This window comes from Bos mutus, chromosome 10 (genome assembly GCF_027580195.1).
Source record: "Bos mutus isolate GX-2022 chromosome 10, NWIPB_WYAK_1.1, whole genome shotgun sequence".
NCBI lineage: Eukaryota > Metazoa > Chordata > Mammalia > Artiodactyla > Bovidae > Bos > Bos mutus.
In genome coordinates, this window is record NC_091626.1 from 32,045,505 (window position 1) to 32,072,546 (window position 27,042).

Here is a 27,042-nt window from a genome sequence, read left to right on the forward strand (position 1 = left end):
CTGTCCTCAAAGGGTACTTGGATTTATCTCTTTAAAGGTCTCTAACTCATTCAATGTTGTTATCACTAGCAGGTATGTGTTTTACTGAACTTCTCTTTACTACCCAGACCAGAGGATATGGTCTCTGTCTTGATGATCTTTTTTCCTTACATAACCCAGCACAACGCTGTGGATGGAGCAGGGGCTTAAAACGTAAGTTTTGTTAAATAAACAAATGAAAAAAATCAATGAAATGTACATGCTAAAAGGCCTTTAAATGAGTCAGATGTACTTTATATCCCAATGCCAATAATAATATAGCCATAGAAAGAGATTTAATGTTAAAAATATTTTATTTTGCCTTTTTATGATATATTGTTTCAGATGTACCAATTACTCTCTCTCATAAAACAAAAAGGAACTCAAAAATGAAGAAACAGAATGTTTCTTCACTAGTCCACTAACACACTGGCTAAACGTCCTAATTGTTGTTCATTCCCTAAATTGTGTGTTACTCTTTGTGACTGCAGCACACCAGGCCTCCCTGTCCCTCACCATCTCCCAGAGTTCACTCAAGTTCATGTCCATTGCATCGGTGATGCTATCCAAGCATCTCATCCTCTGCCTCCCTCTTCTACTTTTAGCTTCAATCTTTCCCAGAATCAGGGACTTTTCCAGTGAATCGGCTCTTGGCGTCAGGTGGCCAAAGTACTGGAGCTTCTGCATCGGTCCTTCCAATGAATATTCAGGGTTGATTTTCTTTAGGATTCACTGGTTTGATCTCCTTTCTGTCCAAAGGACTCTCAAGAGCCTTCTCCAGCATCACAGTTCAACAGCATCAATTCTTTTAAGGTGCTCAGCCTTCTTTACGATCCAACTCTTACATCCTTACATAACTACTAAAAAGACCATAGCTTTGACTATACGGACCTTTGTTGACAAAGTGATGTCTTTGCTCTTTTTTTTTTCCCTTTGCTTTTTAATACACTATCTAGGTTTGTCATAGCCTTCTTTCCAAGAAGCAAGGGTCTTCTAATTTCATGGCTGCAGTCACCAGCCTGTGATTTTGGAGCCCAAGAAGAAAAAAATCTGTCACTATTTCCACTCTTTAACCTCTACTTGCCATGAAGTGATGGGACCAGATGCCATGATTTTCGTTTTTTTAATGTTGAGTTTTAAGCCAGCTTTTCCACTCTCCTCTTTTACCCTCATCAAAAGGCTCTTCAGTTCCCCTCACTTTCTGCCATTACAGTGGTATCATCTGCATATCTGAGGTTGTTGATATTTCTCCCAGCAATCTTGATTCCAGCTTGTAGCTCATCCAGCCCAGCATTTTTCATGATGTACTCGGCATATAAGTTAAATAAACAGAGTGACAATATACAGCCTTGTCATACTCCTTTCCTAATTTTGAACCAGTCAGTTGTTCCATTTAAGGTTCTAACTGTTGCTTCTTGACCCGTATACAGGTTTCTCAGGAGCCAGGTAAGAATGATCTGGTATTCCTACTCTTTAAGAACCTTCCACACTCTGTTGTGATACATATAGTCAAAGGCTTTCGTGTAGTCAATGGAGCAGAAGTAAATGTTTTTGGGGAATTCCCTTGCTTTCTCTATGATCCAACGAATGTTAGCAATTTGATCTCTGGTTCCTTTGCCTTTTCTAAACCCAGCTTGTACATTTGGAAGTTCTCCATTCAAGTACTACTGAAGTCTAGCTTGAAGGATGTTGAATATAACCTTACCAGCATGGGGCTTCCCTGGTAGCTCAGTCGGTAAAGAACCCACCAGCAATGCAGGAGACCCCAGTTCAATTCCTGGATTGGGAAGATCCCCTGGAGAAGCGATAGGCTACCCACTCCAGTATTCTTGGACTTCCCTTGTTGGCTCAGCTGGTAAAGAATCCACCTGCAATGCAGGAGACCTGGGTTCAATCCCTGGGTTGGGAAGATTCCTTGGAGAAGGGAAAGGCTACCCATTCCAGTATTCTGGCCTGGAGAATTCCATATACTGTACAGTTCATGGGGTGGCAAAGAGTTGGACACGACTGAGTGACTTTCATTTTCTTTCACTTTACTAGCATAGGAAGTGAACCCAGTTGTCTGGTGGTTTGGTGGTTCAGATGGTAAAGAATCTACCTCCAATGTAGGAGACCCAGGTTCGATTCCCAGGTTGGGAAGATCCCCTGAAGAAGGGAATGGCAAGTTACTCCAGCATTCTTGCCTGGAGAACTCCCTGGACAGGGAGCCTGGCAGGCTACAGTCCATGGGGTCACAAAGAGTCGGACATGACTAAGTGACTTTCACTTCTGAACATTTTTTAACACTGCCCTTCTTTAGAATTGGGAAGAAAACCGACATTTTCCAGTCCTGGCCACTGCTGAGTTTTCTAAATTTGCTGACATATTGAGTGCAGCACTTTAACAGCATCATCTTTTAGTATTTTAAATAGCTCAGCTGGAATTCCATCACTTCCACTAGCTTTATTAGTAGTAATGCTTCCTAAGGCCCACTTGACTTCATACACCAGGATGTCTGGCTCTAGGTAAGTGACCACACCATCATGGTTATCTGGGTCATCAATACCTTTTTTGTACAGTTCTTCTGTGTATTCTTGCCATCTCTTCTTAACCTCTTCTACCTCTGTTAAGTCTTTACCATTTTTGTCCTTTATCATGCCCATCCTTGCATGAAATGTTCCTTTGATATCTAATTTTCCTAAAGAGATGTCTAGTCTTTCCCATTTTATTGTTTTCTTCTACTTCTTTGCATTGTTCATTGAGCGGTATAAAAAGGCAAATGTCCTAATACATTAGTCTACACAGTCATGTAAAGCCAAGGAAGTAATAATTAACAAAGCAAACTATTAAATATAGGAAAATGAGTTTTTCAAAAGCTTCCTAGAATTCTTTAGTCTACTGTTGAACTTTTAGCAAAATAATTTGGATAAGTTTTAAAGTTTAATAATAAACACTAGTCATATAAAGTGATTAAGTCAAAGTAGTTTACTTCAAATATAAGAATTAACTACAGAAGTGGAATGTATAGATTATTTAGGGAATGTTGTTTGAGAGGACAGTGTTCTCATGACTAAGTCCAGTGTATCCTGAATCCTCATGTTATTTCTTTCTATCAGGGAAGACGGTTTCCCAGACTTCATGCTTTCTTCTGGATCAAGAGGGATAAGGGTATGCGGGTTGAACTGACATCGAGGCTCCCCCAAGATGCCAACTCTGTGGAAAGAATTATTGGTATAGATGAATCTTTGCTGAGGTCAAAGACTAAGGCATATGGTTGTGCTTTGTATGTGTATAAAGCTAAGACTGATAAACACACACACACACAGATTTATGCACCTATTTCTTTTTAAGCTTTCCCTATTTCTATGAACCACCAATGTAGTCTTAAATATGGGTCCAAAAACTTGACACCTAGCAAGATTTCGTACATTTCCCCAAGATTATTCTTCTAATGGGAAAACCTCAGTCTTACAAAGTCTGCTATTTACTTCACCAAATTAAAACTGTTTGAAGTCTAGTATAACTTTCTAGTTTTTTCTAGCCTAGATGCGTATACCAAGAGCTGATCTGGAAAGAAAACAGGTGGACAGGAGCCAGGGATGGTAGGAAGACTGTTTCCACCTTTGTTCAACTTTCTGGCAGAAGTGCTGTTTCTGAGACCCTGGCCCTCCTGGGTCCCAGCTACGAAGTGACACACAACACTCCGTCTCTCATTCCTCTCCCGGGGCCACTTACATTGGCATGTGCAAAGAGTCCAGAGTTTCCCTGGGCTCTTGCATCTGGGCTGGGAATTTCGTGCCTATTTGACGGTACTTTTTCTCAGAGACATTCTGAGCTTTTTCTCTGAGAGAGGGCAGCAGAGTGGACATGACTGGAGAGCGCATGTTAATGGCTTTTTTAATCGCTGGGCGTTTTGCCATCATTCTCCTGGCAGGGAGAAGCAGGGATGACATTTAGGTCACATGATCCTGTTTTCTAGCAATGTCCTTGAACTTAGGAGAGTCAAAAGGTCATACCTGAATTGTACAAAAGTCATGCGCTTCTTCTCCCCTCCTGACTCTTCATCCTCACGCTTCCTTCGAGGAATGTTGAACATGTTGGAACGAAAGAGCCTTCCTATTTCTTCCTCAATCTCTGTGAAGTGTTGACGTCGGAAGACAATCCAGGCTACGTATGTACAGAATGTATAAAAGGACTACGACAGAAGACAGACAAGAATCACAGTCCACAGCTATGCCATGACAAATGACATGGGAAACTCCCGTCTATGGAACACCGCTAAGGAGATGTAAACCAAGATGACCCACTCTCTCCACATGCCTGAAGAGCTGTGGGAACTTTAACACGTACTCACTTTGGCAGGAGGAAAATCAGACCAAAGATTTAAGGAATGGCACACAGCTTATTAGTATCCTTTTTAGAAGATATTTACTAAAAATATGTGCCTGAAAAATAACTATTGGTTATTGCTATACTTCATATTTCATGTCAAAGAGCAGAGTCCCCAAAGGTAAGTGACTCACCTCAAAGAATTTCCAGTCTTTTTGTGTATCTGATATTTTTCCCCTGAAATAAAACAAATTACAACTATAGGTTGAAAGGAAGTCCAATATTTCAGTGATCCAGGCAATCCTTTATCTTCAAAAGGCCTCTTTGCAGATTATTACCAATGGTCTTGTAACTATTTACTCACATAAATGCTGTCAAAAAGGCACTGTGAACGAGTGCCAATGTCTTTTTCTTCAGCTTCCTAGGTTACCTAGATCAAAACCCCTAGTGTTTGCTTAATCAATATATCCTGTGAGAAACCATAATGGAAAAGAACATGAAAAATGATGTTTATGTGACTGAATCACTTTGTACAGCAGAAATTAACGCAACACTGTAAATTAACTACACTTTATTAAAAAAAATAAAGTGGGACTCATAAAAAAAGCTAAAATAAATTAATAGAAATTCAAGATATACATAATCAGTATAAATTCAGGATAAACAAGCCAGCGAGAAAATGTACTGTTCCAAATATATCTGGTAAAGTGTATGTTAGGGAGGTGAGGAGAGGTGAACAGTGGTGAAGAGGCAACACAAGGTGTTGGTAGGAATGGAAATAAAGAATTAGAGACTGAGTTTAAAATAAAGAAAAAAACATCTCAAACAGTGGTTATGGCTATCGGATGCAAAAAGAATCAGAAAGAAAACAGACACAGGTTGATAAGAGCGTAATCCAGTAGAAATATAATACAACCCACAAATGTGACTTAAAACCTTCTAGGAGTCACAGTAAAAAGAAACAGGTGATATTAATTTTAATAATATACTTATTTTACCCCCAAATATTATCATTTCAATATGTAATCAATATTTTAAATTATCAGTGAGTTATTTTATTCACTTTTAAACTTTTTGTACAGTGCATATTTTACACTTACAGCACATATTCATGTGGATCAGCCACATTCCAAGCACTCAATAGCCACAGGTGGTAAGTGGCTGCCATGCTGGTCAACAAAGAGGCCTTACATTCACCTGTGAGGGTGGAATCCAAAGGAAAGAGGGGGAAGCCAGGCTGTTGGTAAACTCAGAGACTGTCATGGTCTGTTATATGGTTTCTTTTTCCTTCCTGCTAAATGCGACTCTTAGCTCTAAACCAAATCATATTTTCAGTCATTCCTGAAGGGGTGTAAAGCCTAGAGCCAGACATATGGGGTTCTGTGCTGGGGAGAGAAAAAAAAAACTGTGTTCCCACTAGGCCCCCTGCTGCCTTTAGGTTTAAAAGATGGTCAAGGCCTGCTCTGTACAAGGGAAGAAAAATTTCAAAGGTATGTGCTTGGGGGAGGGAAAAGAGGCCTTGGTGCAAGTGACTGAAGATAAGGGTTGGGGAGAAGGACTTAAAGATGACTTAAGCACCTGAGCTTCAAAGAAACCCCTTTGTCCCCATTCCCATCCCCACCGCCAGTCTCTTTGGTCATCGGTCAGGTGACAGCTGCACTGAGAGCAGAGGACGAGGGTATACCTTCCAGGGTAGAAGTGGGGTTGGAGCCAGAATTGGCCACAACCAAAGATCAGATCCAGTTCTATGGGCTTGTGCCATTTGGAGATTTTCTTATCTATCCCGGAAAACACAGAGCGCTTTTACTCAACAAGTTCATCAAAATTTTGCTGAAGATTTTGTAATATCAGGATTTCACAGATGTATTTAGAACAGAAAGACATGTCCTCCTACTTCTCAAGAATCATGAAAGCACCAAATTAACAGCCACTAAATTACTGGTTCTACTGAAATCTTTATCTCCAGAGATAAACAGTAGAAGGTGTTCTAGTCCAACATTAAGTATGCATACCTTAGAAAGAAAAGTCAGAAAATACACAGGAGAATAGAAGCTTGTTCACAACAGGAAGAAGTTAAAGAATGATATGTTAAAATCAATTCATAACTCATAACTGGCAAAAATGTTGTCCTTGTCTTCTTGAAATAAAAACAACCAAAAAGAGCAATATAAACTTCATGCAAGGATACAATCAACACTCATGGCCAATTAACAACTTTTTCTGGTAAAGTCATGTTATAATCTGTTTTACTCAATATCCATTGTTCAGCAATTTGGCCTATATAAAATTTATTATGTGAATGGGGGTGGTGAGCTAAAAAACTGATTATTCTCCAAAGCAGGTGACATTGCCCACAATGGCAAAAAGACCAACATCTCCAGGAAATGTAATGAAGCAATCACTTGTAAACATGAGTTCTTTTAAAAGTTTGTATAAAAAAATACAATGTAATAAAAATGTACTTAAAAATGTTTTTTAGAGTATGTGTTTTTTTAACCTTGTTATAGACAGAGTGTGTCTTTCCCCTATCCTAATTCATATGTTGAAGCCCTTAAAACCCCTCCAAAGTGATGATAATTGGAGATGGGCCCTTTGGGAGATAATTGAGTTTAGATGAGGTCAAGAGGATGTGGCCCAATAATGGGATTAGTGTCCTTTTAAGAAGAGGAAAAGACAGTAGGGAGCTGTCTAGATTTGTTACATTTTCCCTTTCAACTCCAATTCCAGTTCCTACGGAATATTGTTCTTTACAGTATTGGACTTTACTTTCACCACCCGACACAGCCACAACTGAGTTTCTGCTTTGGCCTAGCTACTTTATTCTTGATAAATCTAGACAGTATATTAAAAAGCAGAGAAATCACTTTGCTGACAAAGGTCCACGTAGTCAAAGCTAATTTTTCCAGTAGTCATGTACTGATATGAGAGTTGGACCATAAAAAAAGCTGAGCGCTGAAGAACTGATGTTTTTGAACTGCAGTGCTGGAGAACACTTTGGAGGGTTCCTTGGACAGCAAGGAGATCAAACTAGTCAATCCTAAAGAAAATCAACCCTGAATATTCCTTGGAAGGACTGTTGCTGAAGCTGAAGCTACAATACTTTGACCATCTGATGTGAAAAGCTGACTCATTGGAAAAGATCCTGATGCTGGGAAAGATTGAAGGCAAAAGGAGAAGAGGGCAGCAGAGAATGAGATGGTGAGATGGCATCATTGACTCAACGGACATGAATTTGAGCAAACTGGGAGATAGTGGAGGACAGAGAAACCTGGCGTGCTACAATCCATGAGGTAGCAAAGAGTCAGACATCACTCAGTGACTGAACAACAACAACAAACCAGCGCAAATGAATAAATTTACTTATATAAAGATATTCAATGTAAAAACAGTAAGCAGAAAACTGAAACTACACAAGTGCACACAAGAGGAAAGGTGAAGCACACTGGTACATTATATAACAGAATAACCACAGTTGCTATTCAAAGTAGTAGGTGAGGTTATATAAGCAGAATACTAGAATAAGGTTCACAGAAAAAAAATGTGGAACACAAAAAAGTATATACAATACAAATATTGGTATTTTGAAAAATGTGGGGGAATGTGGGGAGAGAGAAATTATGTATTGGGTTCTTTGCCAATAAAGTTTAAAAAATTTTTTAAAGTCTGGCCATGACCAGAGACAGGTCTTGAGCTTGTTGTGAAATTAGTACTGTTGTGATGTTGTGAATGTTGGTAATGTTGTGAAATCAGAGAGGGAGATTTTAGGTTAAGAATTGCAATTTTCTCTCCTGTGATCCCAAACTTTCCTGTGATATGACAGTTTAAATTTTAAATTATATTAGTTATTATAAACTGTCGTCCTAAGGTAAAAAATTATATCCTTCCACAAACGGGGTCATTTTACTACTCCTACCTTACTCATACCCACAACTGTTTCTGAAAAGCAAGTAGCACAAGGGCAGAGGACACACCCAATACCCCTTCAACACTGGCCCATCACTCGGCTTCTCACCCAACGCAGCCAAGCAGCCCTCGTCTGGCAACAGGAAAGCAAGATTTCATCAAGCTGATATCATTTGAGATTTTTTTTTTTTTTTTACTGTTCTTACTTTAATTTTTATTTGGAAGATAATTGCTTGATAATATTGTGTTGGTTTCTGCCATACAACATCGTGAATCAGCAGTAAGTATACATATGTCCCCTCTCTCTTGAACATCCCTCCTCATCCCTCCCCTCTAGGTCATCAGAGCACCAGGTTGAGCTCCCTGTGTATACTGCAACTTCCTACTAGCTCTCTACTTTACGTATGGTAATGTGTATGTTTAATCCTATTCAATCTGAGAGAAATTTAAACCCAAGTGGTAGCAGGCTGTTAAAACATCTGTCACACCTGAAACTAACACAGCATTGTAAATCAACTTTAATTGAAAGAAAGAAAAAAAAAATCAGCTGAGATTCTGGGGTTCTTCCTAGACTCACTTGGCTCTCTCCAACACTACATCACATGAGTTTGGGACAGTCTCAGTTGAGCCCACTTATTCTGTACAACAAAGAATAAGCCTTTCTCAAGGGTACCGAAAGTCAAAATTAAGGGTCATAAGGATGTGGATATACACACAAGTGAAGATCTAAATGGGTGCTTACTTTCCGCAGCTCATGTGATGCTTATCGGGCATTCCCAAGCCCAGGACGAGGACACAGTACTTCTGTGCCAAGTATTTCTGTGCTGCTTCTAACTTACTGATAATCATTTCCATTTCTTTCTTCTCTACAAGGCCTCTGAAAAGAAAAACAATAATCTGGATTAATTTCTTTTTTCTCTTCAAGGCCCCTGAAAAGAAAAACAATAATCTGGATTAATTTGGTAAATGTCTTTATCAACTAGTGAAAAGTCAGAAGTATAAACTATTTTGAAAAACAAGTGAGTCAACACATCTCACTTATCGTTTCTTTTTTTTTTAATTTGAGCTGGGGCAGAGGAAGGTCCTCCAAGTCCTTTGACATTTATCATTGTAATCAGCATCTCAAGTTTATGCCAAATATTATTAATTTATTTATTTTTGGTTGCGCTGAGTTTTCGGTGCTGAACACGGGCTTTCCCTAGTTGCAGAGGGTTACTCTTCCGTTCCAGTGTGAGGGCTTCTCACTGCAGTGGCTTACAGGCTCTATAGCCTGGGCTCAGTAGTGTGGCTCATGGGCTTAGTTGCTCTGCAGCCTGAGCGATCTTCCCAGATGAGGGATCAAACCTGTGTCCTCTGCATTGACAGGCGGATTCCTATCCAGTGTACCATCAGGGAAGTCCTGAGTATTCATTTTTTAAAGATTCTTTATATATTGTGCTATGTACTCTTGAGAGTCCTGAGTGTTCATTGGAAGAACTGAACTCTAATACTTTGGCCACCTGATGCGAAGAGCAGACTCATTTGAAAAGATCCTGATGCTGGGAAAGATTGAGGGCGGGAGGAGAAGGGGTCGACAGAGGATGAGATGGTTGGGTGGCATCATGGACTCAATGGATATGAGTTTGAGTAAACTCCGGAAGTTGGTGATGGACAGGGAGGCCTGGCTTGCTGCAGTCCATGGGGTCGCAAAGGGTCGGACACGACTGAGTGACTGAACTGAACTGATGTACCCTTAATTTTATACACAGACAGTCCTAACTGAGAACAGCTCAACTAACAAATTCCCTATCCTAGTTTCTGAGGCAGTGAGCAGCCCACTTTCCTGCTGTTTTGCTATAACAGCCATGGATACTTTTTCCCACCTTAGCTTCCTGAGGGTTTTCCGACGTTACTACTACGTTTGGGGGCTCAATGTTTGAACTACTCAACGTTTGCCCAACCTCAGTTCTTTGTTTGCTAAAAAGGCACTAGTGAGGAACTACTCTGGGAACTTTGGCATCAATTACAATCACCTCCCTGCTTGCCTGTAAAACACAGCCCCATCAATTGAATTGCAAATGTACTTTCTAAAAGACAATCTGTTTTTAGGTTACAGCATGTCTGAAGCCTAATTTTAGAAGCTTCGCAGTACAATATAGTAGGAAACAACATTGCCAACGATATATTCCAATGATTGCTACTGAAAAGCGAAGTGGCACTGTCTTGTTTCCTGCCCTTTTGTTTTCAGAAAGATTTAAACCAGATGAAACGCACTTCAAACAACAGGAACAGCATACCGCCCCTTCTGTTGTTAACCACTAGACTAACCACAGGAGGATAAGCTGTGGGGAAAGGGAGTGGGTTTAAGGATAATATAGATGTCTCCAAGCACAAAACTTTATCACACGTGGTGAGAAGGCCTGTGAATTATCAGAATAACATGAGCTTCTGCAATAGATAAAAGGTTCCAACTTTAAATGCCCAAATATCATATAACCCAACACACACTCTCCCACGAGCACCCCAATGACCATCACTGTTTCCGGCCTCCCTGTTTCCTTCAGAAGCACCACCTTCAGCCTTCACCTCTACTTTGCCAGATCTGCCAATAGTTAATCTCTCCTTTTGCTGCTGAAAACAAAGCAAACCAAACAACAAAGAAGAAATGGTTTGAAATGTTTAGGCAAATGGTTCTCAAGTCTTAATAAGTGTAAAAAATGTCACCTGGGGTAATTGCTACCCGTCCAAATTCCCAATGCCAACTCCTCTTTCAGATTTTGGTTTCATTAAGTCTGGGTAGAGCCTGGCATTTAAAACAAACCCAGGTATAATCCTCTGGAAAAAATTTTGGTAATAATTTCAAGTGCCACACAATTGGTCATAAGTTTTGATTCAACAATCTCTCCTGGAAATTTCTTTTTAAAAAAATCATCCAAAGTTAGGGGAGAAATGTAATACATGAAGATATCAATGCAATTATTTATGTCTATCAGAAAACCTGGAGACTCCAAAAATATATAAAATAGAGGGATAATAGGAATAGTAATACAGGCTATAGTAACACAGGCAGTTACTGTTTAAGGACTTGACAAGGATCTAACATATGAGTCCCTGTGGGATTTAAGCCAGGCACCAAAGTCTGTCCTGTTATCACTATACTACATTGCTTCTTAACAGGCAGATCTATAAGTCACTAACATACAGTGGCTTGATGGAACGTTATGCCACCATTAAAAATTATAATTATGAAGCTTGTAACAACTTGAAAATACTCATGATGTTTAAAACTGCATACATAATTGAACCTTTGTTTGGAAGCTATGGAAAATCCATGGACAGAGGAGCCTGGTAGGCTGCAGTCCATGGGGTCGCTAAGAGTCGGACACGACTGAACAACTTCACTTTCACTTTTCTCTTTCATGCATTGAAGGAAATGGCAACCCACTCCAGTGTTCTTGCCTGGAGAATCCCAGGGACGGGGAGCCTGGTGGGCTGCCGTCTATGGGGCACGACTGAAGCGACTTAGCAGCATTAGCATTGGAAGCTATAAGTCCTAATTACAAATGGATAACCATCTGACTAGTAAGGGATGAGAGCATACCCCACAGACATGGACTGTAGAGTTAAAGATACGTATGTTCTAGTCTCAGCTCCACCACTAACTTGGCAGGTAACCTCCAGCCAGCTATTTAAACTCTCTGAGCCTTAGCTTCATCATCTGTAAAATGGGGATAAGACTTCTTCTTCTGGAATGAGGTCTTTTAGTCATCTAAGATCATCAAAGTGTATTTTTGATATCTTTTTATATCTCTTCCCGCTCTCCTCTCACAGGTTATAGGCTTTCCTTCCAAGTGCCAACCACTAGGTTAGGATAAAATGCATTATCTTATCTAATCTGGACAATAACTGAAAGTGAGTGCTACTATTATCTCTATGTTAGACCTCATTATTTTGACTGAAATTAATTTTTAAGTTATGCCCAGATATCTCAATTTAATTTGTTTCTATTATAATAAATAAACCAATCAACTAATGGAGACTTGAAAATGAAGTCATGCTGTTTTAGAATCACACCACAGAACCATTACTTTTAAGGCTTGAATTTTTCAGTCATTCTGTAACTGATTCCTTCTATGAAAATATACAAATATCACTGAAAAAAAAGTGAGTGTTAGTCACTCAGTTGTGTCTGACTCTTTGTAGCCCCATGGACTGTAGCCCCCCCCAGACTCCTTTGTCCATGAATTCTTCAGGCAACAATACTGGAGTGGGCAGCCATTCCTTTCTCCAGGGGATCTTCCCAACCCAGGGATTGAACCCAGGTCTCCTGCACTGCAGGCAGATTCTTTATCATCTGAGCCACAGGGAACCCCCAACCAAATATTACTGGGTAATTTTAGTACATTTCAAAAATAACTAAGAAACCTTTCTTCTCTGTTATCTATTCTTATAGATTAAGAACTGAAACAATGTTTCTGGCTTGAGTAGCAATAACCTGCAGAATTTGAAAACACTATACAAAATAAAAGCTAATATGCTACCAAAGTCTAATAAATATTCTCTTTGGAAACAGTAAGACTCCTCAAAGTTTCTGAGCCCACAGCTGGCTTGAGCCCCTCTGCTACCATAGAAACACTTCATGATCTCTGGCTGCTCTGGTGGATGTTGCATATTATAATGGCTTTACTGGAGTAGCAATGTTTGAATTATTTATTTGGTTCCTTAGAAAACTGCTATCCCAATACATTCATCTGTCCACAAAATGTTTCTCAGGCTGCTTGTTTATGTGCAAGGATTTTGCATTTTGAAAACATTCCACAGCAACAAACTGATGACTCTTATCCGGCATTCCTAAGAGCTAAATCATTGGGTTGGTTCCACATGTACTGGGGAAGGCACTGGGAAAGTCTCATGGCTTACAAAGGTCACCATGCCTGAGAGGCATTGTTCCGCTTGGGACGCTGAGTTCCCAGATTCTTGCCCTGTATAGCTCTGAGCCACCTCCACCTAAAGTGATTAAATTCTTCATATGTAGCCTATGAAATCTTGTTTTCTTCTGTGATGTGGAATATCATTTGGGTCATACCTATTAATTTTTTTTAATTCTTAGTTTTTTAAAATTAGATGCTTACAAACCCTTTAGCAAGAACTTTGTAGGCATGAAAAACAGAAATAATATCTACATCCACATTGTTCAATATGGCTGTGAGCCACATGTAGCTGCTAAGCACTTTGAGCAGCTAGTGCTCACCTATTCCTCAATTCCTCTGAATTGAGGAATATTATAAAATAGACCTTATTTCAAAAACTTGCTAAATAAAAGTAAAGTATTTTATTAATAACTTCCTAACATTGACTACAAGTTGGAATGACAATATTTTTGAGTCATTGGATTAAATAAAATACCTTGTTAAAATTAATTTCACCTCTATCTTTTTGCAATTTAAAAACATAGCTATCAGAAAAGTTTAAATTACATACATAGCTCTCAAAAGTTGAGCATACTCTTCTATTGGGCATTGCTGGTCTATATTATTTGGAATATTTCATTAACAGAATACCCATCTGAAGTATTCAGTGAGCATTAAAACTGGAGAACTCCTCCCTGTAAAATGTTTAATAATAATACACATTTTATTTTTTATCTTATAAGAGAAACATTAAATAAACATTTTATCTTAATAATCCAAGATTTCTCAATTTCCATCATCTCTTTAGCCTACACAAAATTTAGTTCTAATACTGGCAGTGATAAAGCTTTAAAATGCACTATGGGGAATTTCCTTGTGGTCCAGTGGTTAGGACTGGTGTTTTCACTGCCAGGGCCCTGGGTTCAATCCCTGGTGGGGAACTAACATCCTGGAAGCCCTGAGGCTCAGCCAGAAATAAAAAAATCAATTTTTAAAAAATTCTACTTACACCATATAGCTTTTGGGTTTCTTTTCCTGTGAGATTTTTTCCAAGTAATAATATAAGTAGTACAACAATGCCATAAGGAAATTGTCAAGATTCTTATTCCTATGAGAAGATTAAAAGAAAATAATGACAACATATTTCAATCATGAAGCTAGTCATAAAAAAAATACATGGGCACACAACACAAGAATAAGTAGAAACACATGTCAGCATACCCATCACACAACTAGTTTACATTTAAAATTCTACCTACTATAACTGTTGAAGATATAAGAAATCTGACTTTTGTAAACAAAACTTTTTAGGAGGTCACAATTCAATTACAATTTTGCTTATCAGTTAGTTTTCATTTTTTAAAAGTTTTTATACTATAGGTAACTTTGTTGTTCCAAAAATGTACACAAATGTACGAGGTAAAAAGGCTCTCCCCTCACTCTTTTGTCACCATCCTACTCCATAATGGTACCCTCTGTTAAGAGTTTGGCATGAATCCATCCTAACCTTTCTAGAGCACAGACAATCACATATAAGGTCCTCCCCTACCAACATACATACATATGCATGAATATATGCCTTAATTTTTTTGGTAACAAATGGGACAATGCTGTATACACAAGTCTTTGCAACTTGCTTCTGTCACTTATCTGTGTAGGCTGGACCTCTTTCCATGATACCATGTATAGATTTTTCTCATTTTTTTAAACAGCTGGATAAAGTATTCTGTGGCTCATAATTTAACTAATCCTGTACCGATGGATATTTAGGTTTTTTAAAAATATTATAGACATTGCTGCAATACTCATTCTCATAGCCACATTTTTGAGTAACTTTCTAGAAGTGAAAATGCTAGGACACAGAATATCTGTACATTAAAGTTTCATAAGTTTTGCTCTCCAAAAAGACTGTATTGATTTACAGTCCTACATCATTTGTTTTAAAACTAAAAGCCTTTGTTTTCTTTCCAAATATTCTTACAACAATTTTTGCTGCTTCCTTTCTAGCCCCAGATGGAAATGTTTACTGTGGCATGCTTTCCTTAAACATACCTTGAGAGCAAGATGAAGATGAGCAGTGCAGATTTTTTTTCCCACGATATTAATAATTACCTGTCCTAGGCTGGGTTCTCTCAGAAACTTGCCATGAGACAGATGTGAGAGTAAGTAGTTTACTTGGAAGTGATCAGAGTAAACATCAGTAAGGGAGCAGAGAGGTGAGATAGAAAAGGGGTGCTAACAAGTTCATTATCACTGTGTAGTTCGGTCCCATGGGGGACTCTGGGAGGCAGTATAGAAAACTTAAAGTTATCCTGACAGGTGGAAGGTGGGCTATTTACCTGCCAACTCTCCCTCCAGCCCATCACTGACTGCAGGCTGCTTCTGGGACGCTGACTCCCTAGTGCCCCAAGCTTACCCTGTAGTCTGGCTGAGTGTGCTCCTGCCATAGAATAAAGCATCAGGCAGAGACTCTCAGATGTTTTCCATAAATGGTGTTCGCTGAATGCTGAGGGAATCTGAGGGCGCTCCCACAGTTCAGGATACGCATCTTCCACTGAGCGGTCGCAAGTGCAGCTGTCACGTGGAGCACCTTCCACGAACAGCCACCTGCGACAGCAGGACTTCCAAACTTGTATCTGAGGAAACTGACCCTTAGGAAGGACAAGAAGCTCTGCCAGAGTCACACACCTAGTACTTGGGGCTGCCAGACACAATTAGTGGAGAACACTGATCTTCAGTAAGTGAGCATACCCTTTAACTAACATACACACAGTGCATACTCATTGGAACTCTGACAATATGCTCTCCATACTCCTTGACTTTATTTTGGGCTCCTGTGACCTGACTTTTTCTCCCTGTGGTCTCAGTCTTTGAAACAGAATCCTGAGAGGATGGCTAGCACAGAGCCAGCTCTTTCTCCTAAACTCAGATTTTTCATCATTTATCAGATGGAATGACTTCAAAATAAAAGATAAAGGATCTAAAATGTCTCACAAGCGTTACATACCTCATAAATGTTGTAAAGGAACAGATACGCGGCATCTCAGTATCTTGTAGCAAAAGCAAAGCCACAACTGAAGGGAGAGAAGATGGACAGTTGAAAGAGGGACAAACTGCTGCGTTAGAGGCTGACACCAGGGAACACATGTAAGGATGATGACACAGTTACTCACATTTAGCATCATGGAGTGTAACGTTGCCCTGCTGACTCCGTTTCTCTAAGCCTCTGGGTGACTTATCGTCTCTTAGGGCAAACCTTTTATCTGTCAACCTGTTAGGGGATATGACAGTCTGTAGTAGTGCTTTAAAAATTTTTTTTTAAATTTTTTGCTATTCTGGGTCCTTGTTGCTGCAGGGGTTTTCTGGTTGCACAGAGCAGGGGCTACTCTCTAGTTGCAGCGAGCAGGTTTCTCACTGCCATGGCTTCTTTTGTTGGGGACCATAGGCTAGGGCATGTGGGCTTCAGCGGTTGCAGCACACGGGCTCAGTGGATCTGGCTCCCAGGCTCTAGAACACAGGCTCAACAGCTGTGGCACACGGGCCTAGTTGCTCCACAGCATATAGGATCTTCCCGGATCAGGGATGGAACACGAATCTCCTGCACAGCAGGTGGATTCTTTACCACTGAATCCCTAGGGAAGCCCTTTAGCAGTACTTTGAAAGGTTTTAGTTGTATTTAATATATCCTGAGGCACAGAAAGTATTTGCTAAAAGTAAGAAGACCCTGAGTGTTATACGTGGGATTCATGTAATGTAGGATCATTTTGGAATATATTTTATTAAACATTTTTATACTATGCTAGGGATAGGAGGAATGCATACTGCCTGACATAAAATGAAAATACCAATTTCACCCAAAATAGAACATTTAGCTCATGTGTTTTTGGCATATCTATCATTTTCAATTCTTTTTAAAAGTATAAGAAGCTGAAAATTCACTTGTAGCCAAATTATCACAAGAATACACTATTGGGATGACTAGCTCCCATCATAATTGTGAAATAGTGCATCTTCTTTCCTTGAGGCGTATTTGCATTTCAACTTAAGATGATGGGAGTGATATTTTCTTAAGAGTTTGTAGAGGCTTAAGCCATTCTGCTAAGAGGCGCTATTAGCAACACTGCCATGGTGGTAGTTAAGCTACCTGTCTGAAGCTGGACCATCAATTTCAACAAAGTGAACTGCTTTGCCTTTCTTTCCTCTTTCCTTGAATTCCACTGCAGGTGTAAAACTGTAAAAGAAATGAGAAAATTAGGAACTTATATCTTTTCTTGGGAGAAACTAATCAGAGCATTGCCACAGCTCATGGAACCTTAGGACTGATACGTATTGTGAGTGTCCTGGAGAGAATCGGAGGCACATCCACACTTAATCCATGTATTCACAGGCGGAACCACCACCTAGGAAAAGATGAAAAGATCGGACTTTGTATTCAGCATCTACATATCACTAGCCCCCAGAATACCACCATAAACAAATCATTTCATCTGGAAATCCAGCTGTAACTTCACAAGAAATAGAAGGCTTGTGATCGATTTGGAAGGATTTTTTTGATTTACTGAGTACTTGTTAGATGCAAAGTGCTTTGAAGTATGATCTCATTCAATCCTCACAGCAACTCTATGAGGAAAATATTGCTACTGTCACAATTTTTCCATTATGAGAAAGACTGAAGTTTAGAAAGAGATTAAGTAAACTGACCAAGATCACTTAGCAAGTGCCAGAGCCAGAACCGGGGCCAGTTCTCTAGCTACAGAGCCATGTGCTTATCCACCAGGCAGTCCTGCCTCCCGAGCAGGACTCAGTTGTCATCTCTGTGGACTCTTCTAAAAGCTTGATTATCTCTAAGGTTTCAGGACCCTTTACTTAACTCAGGGTTTCTTAGATTCTTTAGCTTGTGTACAAGCATTATTGACCAGTAATGGGCCTAACAAACAATGGACCACAATTAAGCAACAATAAATATATACTGAGGCCATACTCTGTGTCAGGCATTGCTGTAATATCAAAAATAAGTGTTGTCTGACAAGAGTGTCCACTTTCACTACTATTACTCAACATAGTTCTGGAAGTCCTAGCTACAGCAATCAGAGAAGAAAAAGAAATAAAAGGAATCCAGATCGGAAAAGAAGAAGTAAAGCTCTCACTGTTTGCAGATGACATGATACTGTACATAGAAAACCCTAAAGATAGTATCAGAAAATTACTTGAGCTAATCAGTGATTTTAGCAAAGTTGCAGGATACAAAATCAATACACAGAAATCATTTGCATTTCTATATAATAACAATTAAAAATCAGAAACAGAAATTAAGGAATCAATCCCATTCACCATTGCAACAGAAAGAATTAAATATCTAGGAATAAACTTACCTAAGGAGACAAAAGAATTGTACACAGAAAATTATAAGACATGGATGAAAGAAATCAAAGATGACATAAACAGATGGAGAGATATTCCATGTTCCTGGCTAGGAAGACTCAATATTGTAAAAATGACTATACTACCAAATGCAATCTACAGATTCAATGTGATCCTTATCAAATTATCAATGGCATTTTTCACAGAACTAGAACAAAAAATTTCACAATTCATATGGAAACACAAAAGACCCCAAATAGCCAAAGCAGTCTGGAGAAAGAAGAATGGAGCTGGAAGAATCAACTTTCCTGACTTCAGGTTACACCACAAAGCTACAGTCATCCAGACAGTATGGTACTGGCACACAAACAGACATATAGACCAAAGGAACAAGATAGAAAGCCCAGAAATAAACCTATGCACCTACGGGTACCTTATTTTGACAAAGGAGGCAAGAACATACAATGGGGTAAAGACAGCCTCTTCGATAAATGATGCTGGGGAAACTGGACAGCTACATGTAAAAGAATGAAATTAGAACACTTTCTAACATCATACACAAAGATAAACTCAAAATGGATTGAAGACCTAAATGTAAGACCAGAAACTATAAAACTCTTAGAGGAAAACATAGGCAGAACACTCGATGACATAAATCAAAGCAAGATCTTCTATGACCCACCTCCTAGAATAATGGAAGTAAAAGCGAAAGTAAATAAGTGGGACCTGGTTAAACTTATAAGCTTTTGCACAGCAAAGGAAACTATAAGCAAGGTGAAAAGACAACCCTCAGAATGGGAGAAAATAATAGCAAATGACACAACTGACAAAGGATTAATTTCCAAAATATACCAGCAGCTCATACAACTCAATGCCAGAAAAGCAAACAACCCAATCAAAAAGTGGGAAAAAGACCTAAACAGACATTTCTCCAAAGAAGACATACAAATGGCTAACAAAGACATGAAAAGATGCTCAACATTGCTCATAATCAGAGAAATGCAAATCAAAACCACAATGAGATATCACCTTACACTGGTCAGAATGGCCATCATCAAAAAGTCTACAAACAATAAATGCTGAAAAGGGTGTGGAGAAAAAGGAATGCTCTTGCACTGTTGGTGGGAATGTAAATTGATACAGCCACTATGGAAGACAGTATGGAGATTCCTTAAAAAACTAGAAATAAAACCACCATATGACCCAGCAATCCCACTCCTAGGCATATACTTTGAGGAAACCAAAACTGAAAAAGATACATGTATCCCATTGTTCATTGCAGCACTATTTACAATAGCTAGAACATGGAAGCAACCTAGATGTCCATCAACAGATGAATGGACAAAGAAGTTGTGGTATATATACACAATGGAATATTACTCAGCCATAAAAAAGGACACATTTAAGTCAGTTCTGATGAGGTGGATGAACCTAGAACCTATTATATAGAGTGACGTGAGTCAGAAAGAGAAAGATAAATATTGTATTCTAACACACATACACAGAATCTAGAAAAATGGTACTGAAAAATTTATTTATAGGGCAGTAGTGGAGAAACATAGAGAATAGACTTACAGACATGGGGAGAGGGGAGAAGAGGGTGAGATGTATGGAAAGAGTAACATGGAAACTTACGTTATCATGTGTAAAATAGATAGCCAATGGGAATTTGCTGTATGGCTCAGGAAACTCAAACAGGGGCTCTGTATCAACCAAGAGAGGTGGGATGGGGTGGGAGATGGGAGGGAGGTTCAAAAGGGAGGGGGTATATGTATACCTATGGCTGATTCATGTTGAGGTTTCACAGAAAACAACAAAATTCTGTAAAGCAATTATCCTTCAATTAAAAAAATAAATTAAAAAAAAACCCATTCTCTGATTACAGTCAAGGCACAGATTCTCAGGATTATTAGGAAATACTTAATAGGAAAACAAAAAAAAAGTGTTTTAAAGACCAGTAGGATGAGGTTCCTGCCTTATAAAGAGTGCATTTTATAAGAGAATTGTGGTGTCTACCAAATACATTAGTTTGGCAGCCACTGTGGATTATGATGTTTATTTTTCTGCCTGAAATAATGCCACACTGGTAACATGACCTAGAAGTTTAATCTCTGCACAGTTACAGGTCTCTTTGTTAAGTGTAGATATAGTAGACAGCAGCACTTGTGCCCAGACTTTAATCATTCTCTAAGCATGCACATACACTCTTATCATCTCCTTGTCAACATACGTTTTGAAACTTCCTTTACATTTTTTCTGGCATTGGTTGCCCACAAAGTCGTAATTTTAGAGAAATACCTGCCATGGGAATAATAAAGTTAATCAGTTTGGTACTTTCTTCTTCCAGTTTTTGCCAACATCCTGGCAATATTCAGATTGAAAACTAGGTTAGAATCTAAAAGCATGTATATACTTTTTTAGATATGTCACCTCAAGGGAATGATTTTTTTCTTTTTTTTTTTCAGAACATCGACACCAAGTTGGTTAGTGGATGACTCCTGAACTTTTCATTCTTTCTTTTCTCTTCTTATCACTGGTCTCCATGGATTGGGTATTTAGGGGGAGGGTGTGCTGAAACACTGAGGGAATGGTGAGAAAAAAAGAAGTGAAAGGATACCAAATGGTGATAGTGGCCATCTCCAGAGATGGGGATCGGATAGGACAGAGAGGCGGTACGGTGATGAAGGGAGCTATCTTCCCCAGCTGTATGCTTTTGTATTATTTGAAGTTTTTTTTTTTGTAATAAAAAGAATTTGTGTCGTGTGCGTGCTGTTATGTATGACTCTTTGTGACCCTTTGGACTGTAGCCTTTTAAGCTCCTCTGTCCATGGGATTTCCCAGGCAAGAATACTGGAGTAGACTGCCATTTCCTCCTCCAAGAATAAAAAGAATGTATTGATATATTACCTGCATACCTTAAAAAATGTTGATAGAGGTATAGAGGAAGAAACAGTATGTGGTCAGTACATTCTATTGACAGACCATTTAGATAGTCTTTAACAAGATGGTCAATTCCTCTAAACATTCAGACATTTTCTAACAGCTCTGTGAAATCCATTCTGCTTGCTGGATATCTAATGTGCAGCATTGATATTAATACAACCACCTTAAACAAGAACACTAAGCTGTTTTCAGTTTTCCCTTGGACCATCAAAGTGTTTGGGGCACTTATAAGCCATTGGCTGTTAACTCTCCCCCCAGGCTAAAGAAATTTCAGGTCACCAGCCCTTTCCATGGTTTCTCTTCTCTAGAAGATGAGAGAATACAGAAACACCCAATCTCAGTTAATGTCAAATGAAACTGCTTCTCTCCTAATCTTGTTTCACATCTATCCCTACAATTCAACATTTCTTCCCCTGTTAGTTTCCCTGAGTTAAACTGGAGATGAGAGAGCCTTATGGTAAGGAAAAGGACACATTTGGGATCTTACAGATCAGGTCTGTGAACTAAGTCAAGTGAACTTAGAATTATAAAGTCATAAGATCATAGAATTTGGGGTTAGAGGACATCAAAAAGATCATCCAGTAGATGGATGTCATTTTACTGATGGGGAACTAAGGCTCAGAGAGGCTGACCATGTCTCAGCATTTGAAACTTGTGGCAGTGCATGCCCTTAGCCAACAGTCTGACATTTACTGCTAAACCTTCATCTTTATTTTTATGACCTCTGGACATGTAACACCTTCCCACACTTGTCTGAGTGGCTTTTAACTTGACTAAAGTCATCCTCTGGTTCAGATGGTGAGATGGATTCCTCCTTGTGAGTGTCCTGCCATAGCTCTGAAAGCAGCCTATGCTCACAGTGCTTTTGGAATCACTAAGAAGCAGCACTAGTAAAAATTGAAAATTGTCCCTTAAATTGCACCTCTGATTGGCTCCCAAACCACATTCTGACCTAGATCTATACTTTCTTCCAATCTTCATAGTCCCCCCTTCAATCTGGCAACCTATTTAGACCACGTTGTGTTGATGTGCTTTCCTGTATTTCTAGAACAATCATGTCATTTTTCCTTTGCCCTGAAACAAATGACAAAAAACAGTCATATTTTCTCCTAGAACTCATCACTAAGATGCAGAGGGTTGGACCACTCTTGGCTTCCACACCATTAGAGCTCTTCAGGGGTTACTAGAGTCTTTTCTTAAGCTATGTTGAAAAATAAGTCCAAGGCTTCTGGAGGTGTAGTTTCCTGTGCATCCTCAGGGGAGTCCATGACCTTAGCAAAGACTCAGACAGGGGCTGATTCTCTCTCAGCTGGAAGAAGAAGGCACCTGAAACATGAAACAATAGAACTACAGACACTGTCAGAGAGATGCATGTCTTGTGGGCCAACTCACCTGTGAATAAAGGTATTCCTTTCTGTAAAAGATCCTTTGATGCGGACCATTTTAAAAGTCTTTATTGAATTTTTTAAAATATTGCTTCTGTTTTATGTTTGGATTTTTGGCCCTGAGGCATGTGGTATCTTAGCTCCCTGACCAGGGATTGAACCCATGCTCCTGCATTGGAAGGTGAAGTCTTAACCACTGGACAGCCAGGGAAGTCTTCACGGCATTCCCTCTTTAACAAATAAGAAAGAAATGGACATGCAAGCTGATGAACTATGCAATGCCCTCATTAACTCCTCAGAAGCCATTATTATTTAATTTTCTGAATAAGGGAACTTACAATTAACAAGGCTAAGTAACTTGACAAATTATGACCACCAAATTAGTAGCAGAACCAGGATTTGAACCCAGGTCTCCCTCCAAACCACTCTCCATGGTCTTTTTCTTAAGAAATAATGACCATCCTTTCCCTGCCCATTACTGTGTCATTTCATGCATGGAGGTAATGGGTATACTGCTATATTCTGATACAGTTATCCTCCTCAGGGTATAATCTGCAAAGGTCAGACACTCTGCCTGTGACTAGGGCACTACTTCTCTGAAAGGTAAGAGTCCCAGTGTCATTCATCCAGGAAAGATTCCAGGAACTGCAAGATGGGGGAGAGGAAAAGGGGTCATCTTCTCTTGACCTGAATCTGAGAGTACCTAGATGTCTGTGAACTCCTGTTGGCTAGTGGGTGTAAAAGGTGACCTACCTACCCTAGGTGGAGGGAGACCAAAACCATGGAAGAAATCTCCAAGGTCTTAAATTGATGTGCTAGAACTTGAACACTCCTGAGATCAAGCTGTTAGTTTGCAAAGCAGATTATCTGGGTACATGACACTCCAAATTCCCTCCCACAGCCCCCATGTCCTCAGTACAGTATGCACTTGTTCAGTAAACATTTGGTGAGTGCCTACTCTGTGAAATTCTGGAGATGGTTTCAGGGATGTGAAGATGACTAAGACAGTTCCTGCCACTGAGGGCTTACAGTCTATTGGAGGGAGATACTGTTTAAAGTGGAAAGGATTTTGGCATCAGATAAATCTTGGTTCGAAATGTCAGTTCTGCTGTTCTGGCTGTGTGACTTTGGCTTAATTGCTTAATCTCCCTGAGCCATGTTTCTTCATCTATGTAGTGGAGAGGAGATATTAACACTCACTTTTCAAGGCTGTTTTAAGAATCAGAAGAATATGCAAGTATCTGGGACATAACAGGTGCATAGTAGATGGTAGCTAGTCTTGTTAGTTTAGCAAAACACTTTTAACAGAGTCAATATTTTCCCAGTGGAGAATTAAAACGTTCTAATCTTCCCTAGTAGCTCAGTTGGTAAAGAATCTGCCTGCAATGCAGGAGAACCTGGTTCAATTCCTGGGTAGGGAAGATCTGCTGGAGAAGGGATAGGCTACCCACTCCAGTATTCTTGGGCTTCCCTTGTGACTCAGCTGGTAAAGAATCCACCTGAAATGTGGGAAACCTGGGTTTGATCCTTGGATTGGGAAGATAAGATCCCTGGAGAAGGGAAAGGGTACCCACTCCAGTATTCTAGCCTGGGTCACAAAGAGTCAGACGTGACTCTCACTTTCTTTCTTTCCTCTAATCTAATAATTTTACCTTGTAAAATTTACTGTCTATTGCAGCAGGTATAACATGGTTTCATTAATGTAAAACTCTATTTCTATAACTCAAAAAAGCAATTTTATAAAGTAATTAATAATAGAGTGTTAACCAAGTAGACCTAGATTTAAAACATCTTAGTCACCTCTGAGCTGTGTGATATGGCCAAGTCTGTTAGCTTTCCTCAAACTTCTTAGCCCTTTGACATCAGTTTCTTCATATGTAAAAGTGGATTAACATGCAGCTGTTTCAAAGGGTTGATAAACTGATTAGCACAGTTTCTGGTACATAGGAAGCAGCTGATAAATGTCATCAGAAAGTGATATCTGGAAGGCTGCCAAAATAGTTATCTCTAGATGGTGAGATTTCAGGAGACATTCATTTTATTCTTTGTACTCTTCTGTATTGCTTGATTTTTTTTTTTTTTTACACAAACACATGTAATTTCCCTAAAAGCTATAATATAATAAAATTTTGTTAAAATTTACCTTCTGAATTCAAGTGTTTTGGTTTCATCTTTCCAGTACCACGTCCCTAATCGCAATCCCAATTGCTGTAAAATGAAATGATTGCAGCAAAAATAATTAAATGTTCAATTTAAAATCAACATGTCATAATGAACTTTTAACAGTAATTCTCACTAGTTGCTCTTTAACGCTATAGAGCCTTAAACTTTACTACAGGTTCGCACTCTCCAAGGCTGAGCAGCTACCAGCTCGGAGCCTTTCCTCTCCGGGGATCCCAGCCGGACCGAGGAGGACTGCTTCCTCCGAGGGTTTCTTATTTTGCAGACAACCCATCAGAGGTGGTGAGGTGGAACTTTCCTACATCTGGTATCAGCGTGGGGAGCCGGAATTCAATTCTGACCGTTTGCTGAACACACCTCCATCATCTGGTTTTCGCAGACCACTTTGCCCAGGTCTCGTCGAGTGCGGCTCGCCCCAGGCTACGGCGGCGCCGCCCGGGGAGCGCAGAGGGCAAGGCCGCGGCTGAGGCAGTGTAGGCGCCGCGGCCCAGCCACCGAGCCCCGTCGGGCGCCGGAGGTGGGCGGGGGCCGCGGGTCGTCCTTCCACCCGCCGCGGGGTGGGGTCGGCCGAAGCTGCACTTACATCCGACTGGGCAGACTGCGCGTACAACCGCCGCCGCCTCGAATAAAGCTCCGGAACAGGACTCATGGTTTCCCGCTGGCCGCTTCAGAGCGTCGCCTGGAAACCGTGACTGGGGCGGGGCCGAGGTTGGGGGCGGGACCCTGCTTCCTACGCCACTGCGGCTGGTGGCCGTAGCTCCCGCCTCTGCCGACACCCCGGGCTGCGGTGGCGCGCTGGCCTCTCACTGCGAAGCTGCCCGAGGGTTTCTTGCTTAGGGGTCAGTTCTTCGTGCCTTCCCACCGAGAAGCCAGCCACGTCACTGGCTTTGTTTTTAATTAGAAAAACTAGATTCAGTTCCATAGGGAAACTCCCTTTGTTCCCAAGTTTGATAGCAGGAAATGAAGTTTAAATCCAGGTTGGAGAAACAAAAAAAATCCAGACAAGGACTAAATTGATTGGGGCGGGGTGTGGGGTGGGGTGGCGTGGCGTGGCGTGGCGTGAGTGGCGCAACCGTGGAAATCAAGGTTTTTGATGTGGAAGTCGTTTGAAGATACCCAAATGATCGGTGTTTGAGGATTCTTAAGGAGTAATGTATGTAAAGCATCACCCTGAATTAAAGTACTGAGAATTAGTGTTGCTGAAAGCAAAGAACCTTGGTTTGTGTCAGTGGGTATTCAACGGTGTCTCTCATTTGTGTACAACTCTTTTGCAACCCCCCATGGACTGTAACCCATTATGCTCCTCTATCCATGGCATTTCCCAGGCAAGAATACTGGAGTAGGTAACCATTTCCTTCCCGAGGGGATGGAACCCCCTCTCTCTTCCTTTGGCAAGTGGATTCTTAACCACTGAGCAACCTGGGGAAGTCCACGTTCAACTTCATTTCTGCATTTACTTTTCAAACCATGTGTCTTGTAATTTCTTCTTGCAACTGAGTTGATACGCAGATTGTTTGGTATTTTCCCCCTTCTAACACTGATGGTAAGCAATGCTAAATGACACTATATGACTGGGAATGCCTCATGTATTCTGCTTTTGTTTTAGCCCCACAACTTAATTAGCATTAAATAGATGGTCAGTAAATACCTGATTTTATTTTCATATAAACTTATGAATCCCACATTGGTGAGATGATGGATAACACCCATTTACTAGTTGGTTTCTTTTTTTTTTTTTTCGGCTGCACCCTACACACATGTGGGATCTTAGTGCCCCAACCAGGAATTGAATTTGGCACCCCCTACATTGGAAGGTGGAGTTTTAACCACTGGGGAAGTTCCTCACATAAACTTTACAAACAAGAGCAATAGACACTCCACTGCTTCCCCTTAACCCCACCATCCTAGTCTACTTGGTAACACACAATCACTGTTCACAGTAGTATAAAATTGTAAACACCTAGATTCATGATCCACTCTCGAGTCCACTGCTGGTAACTGCTCCAATTGGCTCAGATATAAGGAAACCCACCAGTACACTGGCAATGTTGCTT

The 27,042-nt window shown here is 40.1% G+C and overlaps 1 protein-coding gene across 4 annotated transcripts; it reads right to left on the reverse strand.

Annotated features, from left to right (window-relative positions):
* PPP1R36 (protein phosphatase 1 regulatory subunit 36) lies at positions 1–25,679 on the reverse strand. Of its 4 annotated transcripts, none has more exons than XM_070377721.1 (11): positions 25,572–25,679; positions 24,951–25,015; positions 17,263–17,349; positions 16,292–16,389; positions 16,126–16,192; positions 14,128–14,226; positions 8,972–9,106; positions 4,521–4,563; positions 4,014–4,192; positions 3,733–3,924; positions 1–3,210 (listed from the first exon to the last, which is right to left on the reverse strand). In XM_070377721.1, the coding sequence occupies exons 1-11, from the start codon at positions 25,635–25,637 to the stop codon at positions 3,027–3,029; spliced, it is 1,215 nt and encodes a 404-aa protein (XP_070233822.1). In that variant the 5' UTR covers positions 25,638–25,679; the 3' UTR covers positions 1–3,026. The 4 variants fall into 4 exon arrangements, with proteins under 4 accessions (XP_070233822.1, XP_070233823.1, XP_070233825.1 ...); XM_070377722.1 differs by having other exon boundaries at positions 25,346–25,662; XM_070377724.1 differs by lacking the exon at positions 3,733–3,924.
* Positions 25,680–27,042: the final 1,363 nt, after the last annotated feature.

Excerpts from the sequence above, each read along its gene's own strand:
- PPP1R36 (XM_070377721.1), bottom strand. The coding sequence starts at position 25,637 with ATGAGTCCTGTTCCGGAGCTTTATTCGAGGCGGCGGCGGTTGTACGCG. Across the intron at positions 4,193-4,520 it reads AAGACTGGAAATTCTTTGAG|TCCTTTTATACATTCTGTAC; the intron begins GTGAGTCACTTA and ends CTTCTGTCGTAG. Across the intron at positions 3,211-3,732 it reads GACTCTTTGCACATGCCAAT|AGTTGGCATCTTGGGGGAGC; the intron begins GTAAGTGGCCCC and ends TTCTTTCCACAG.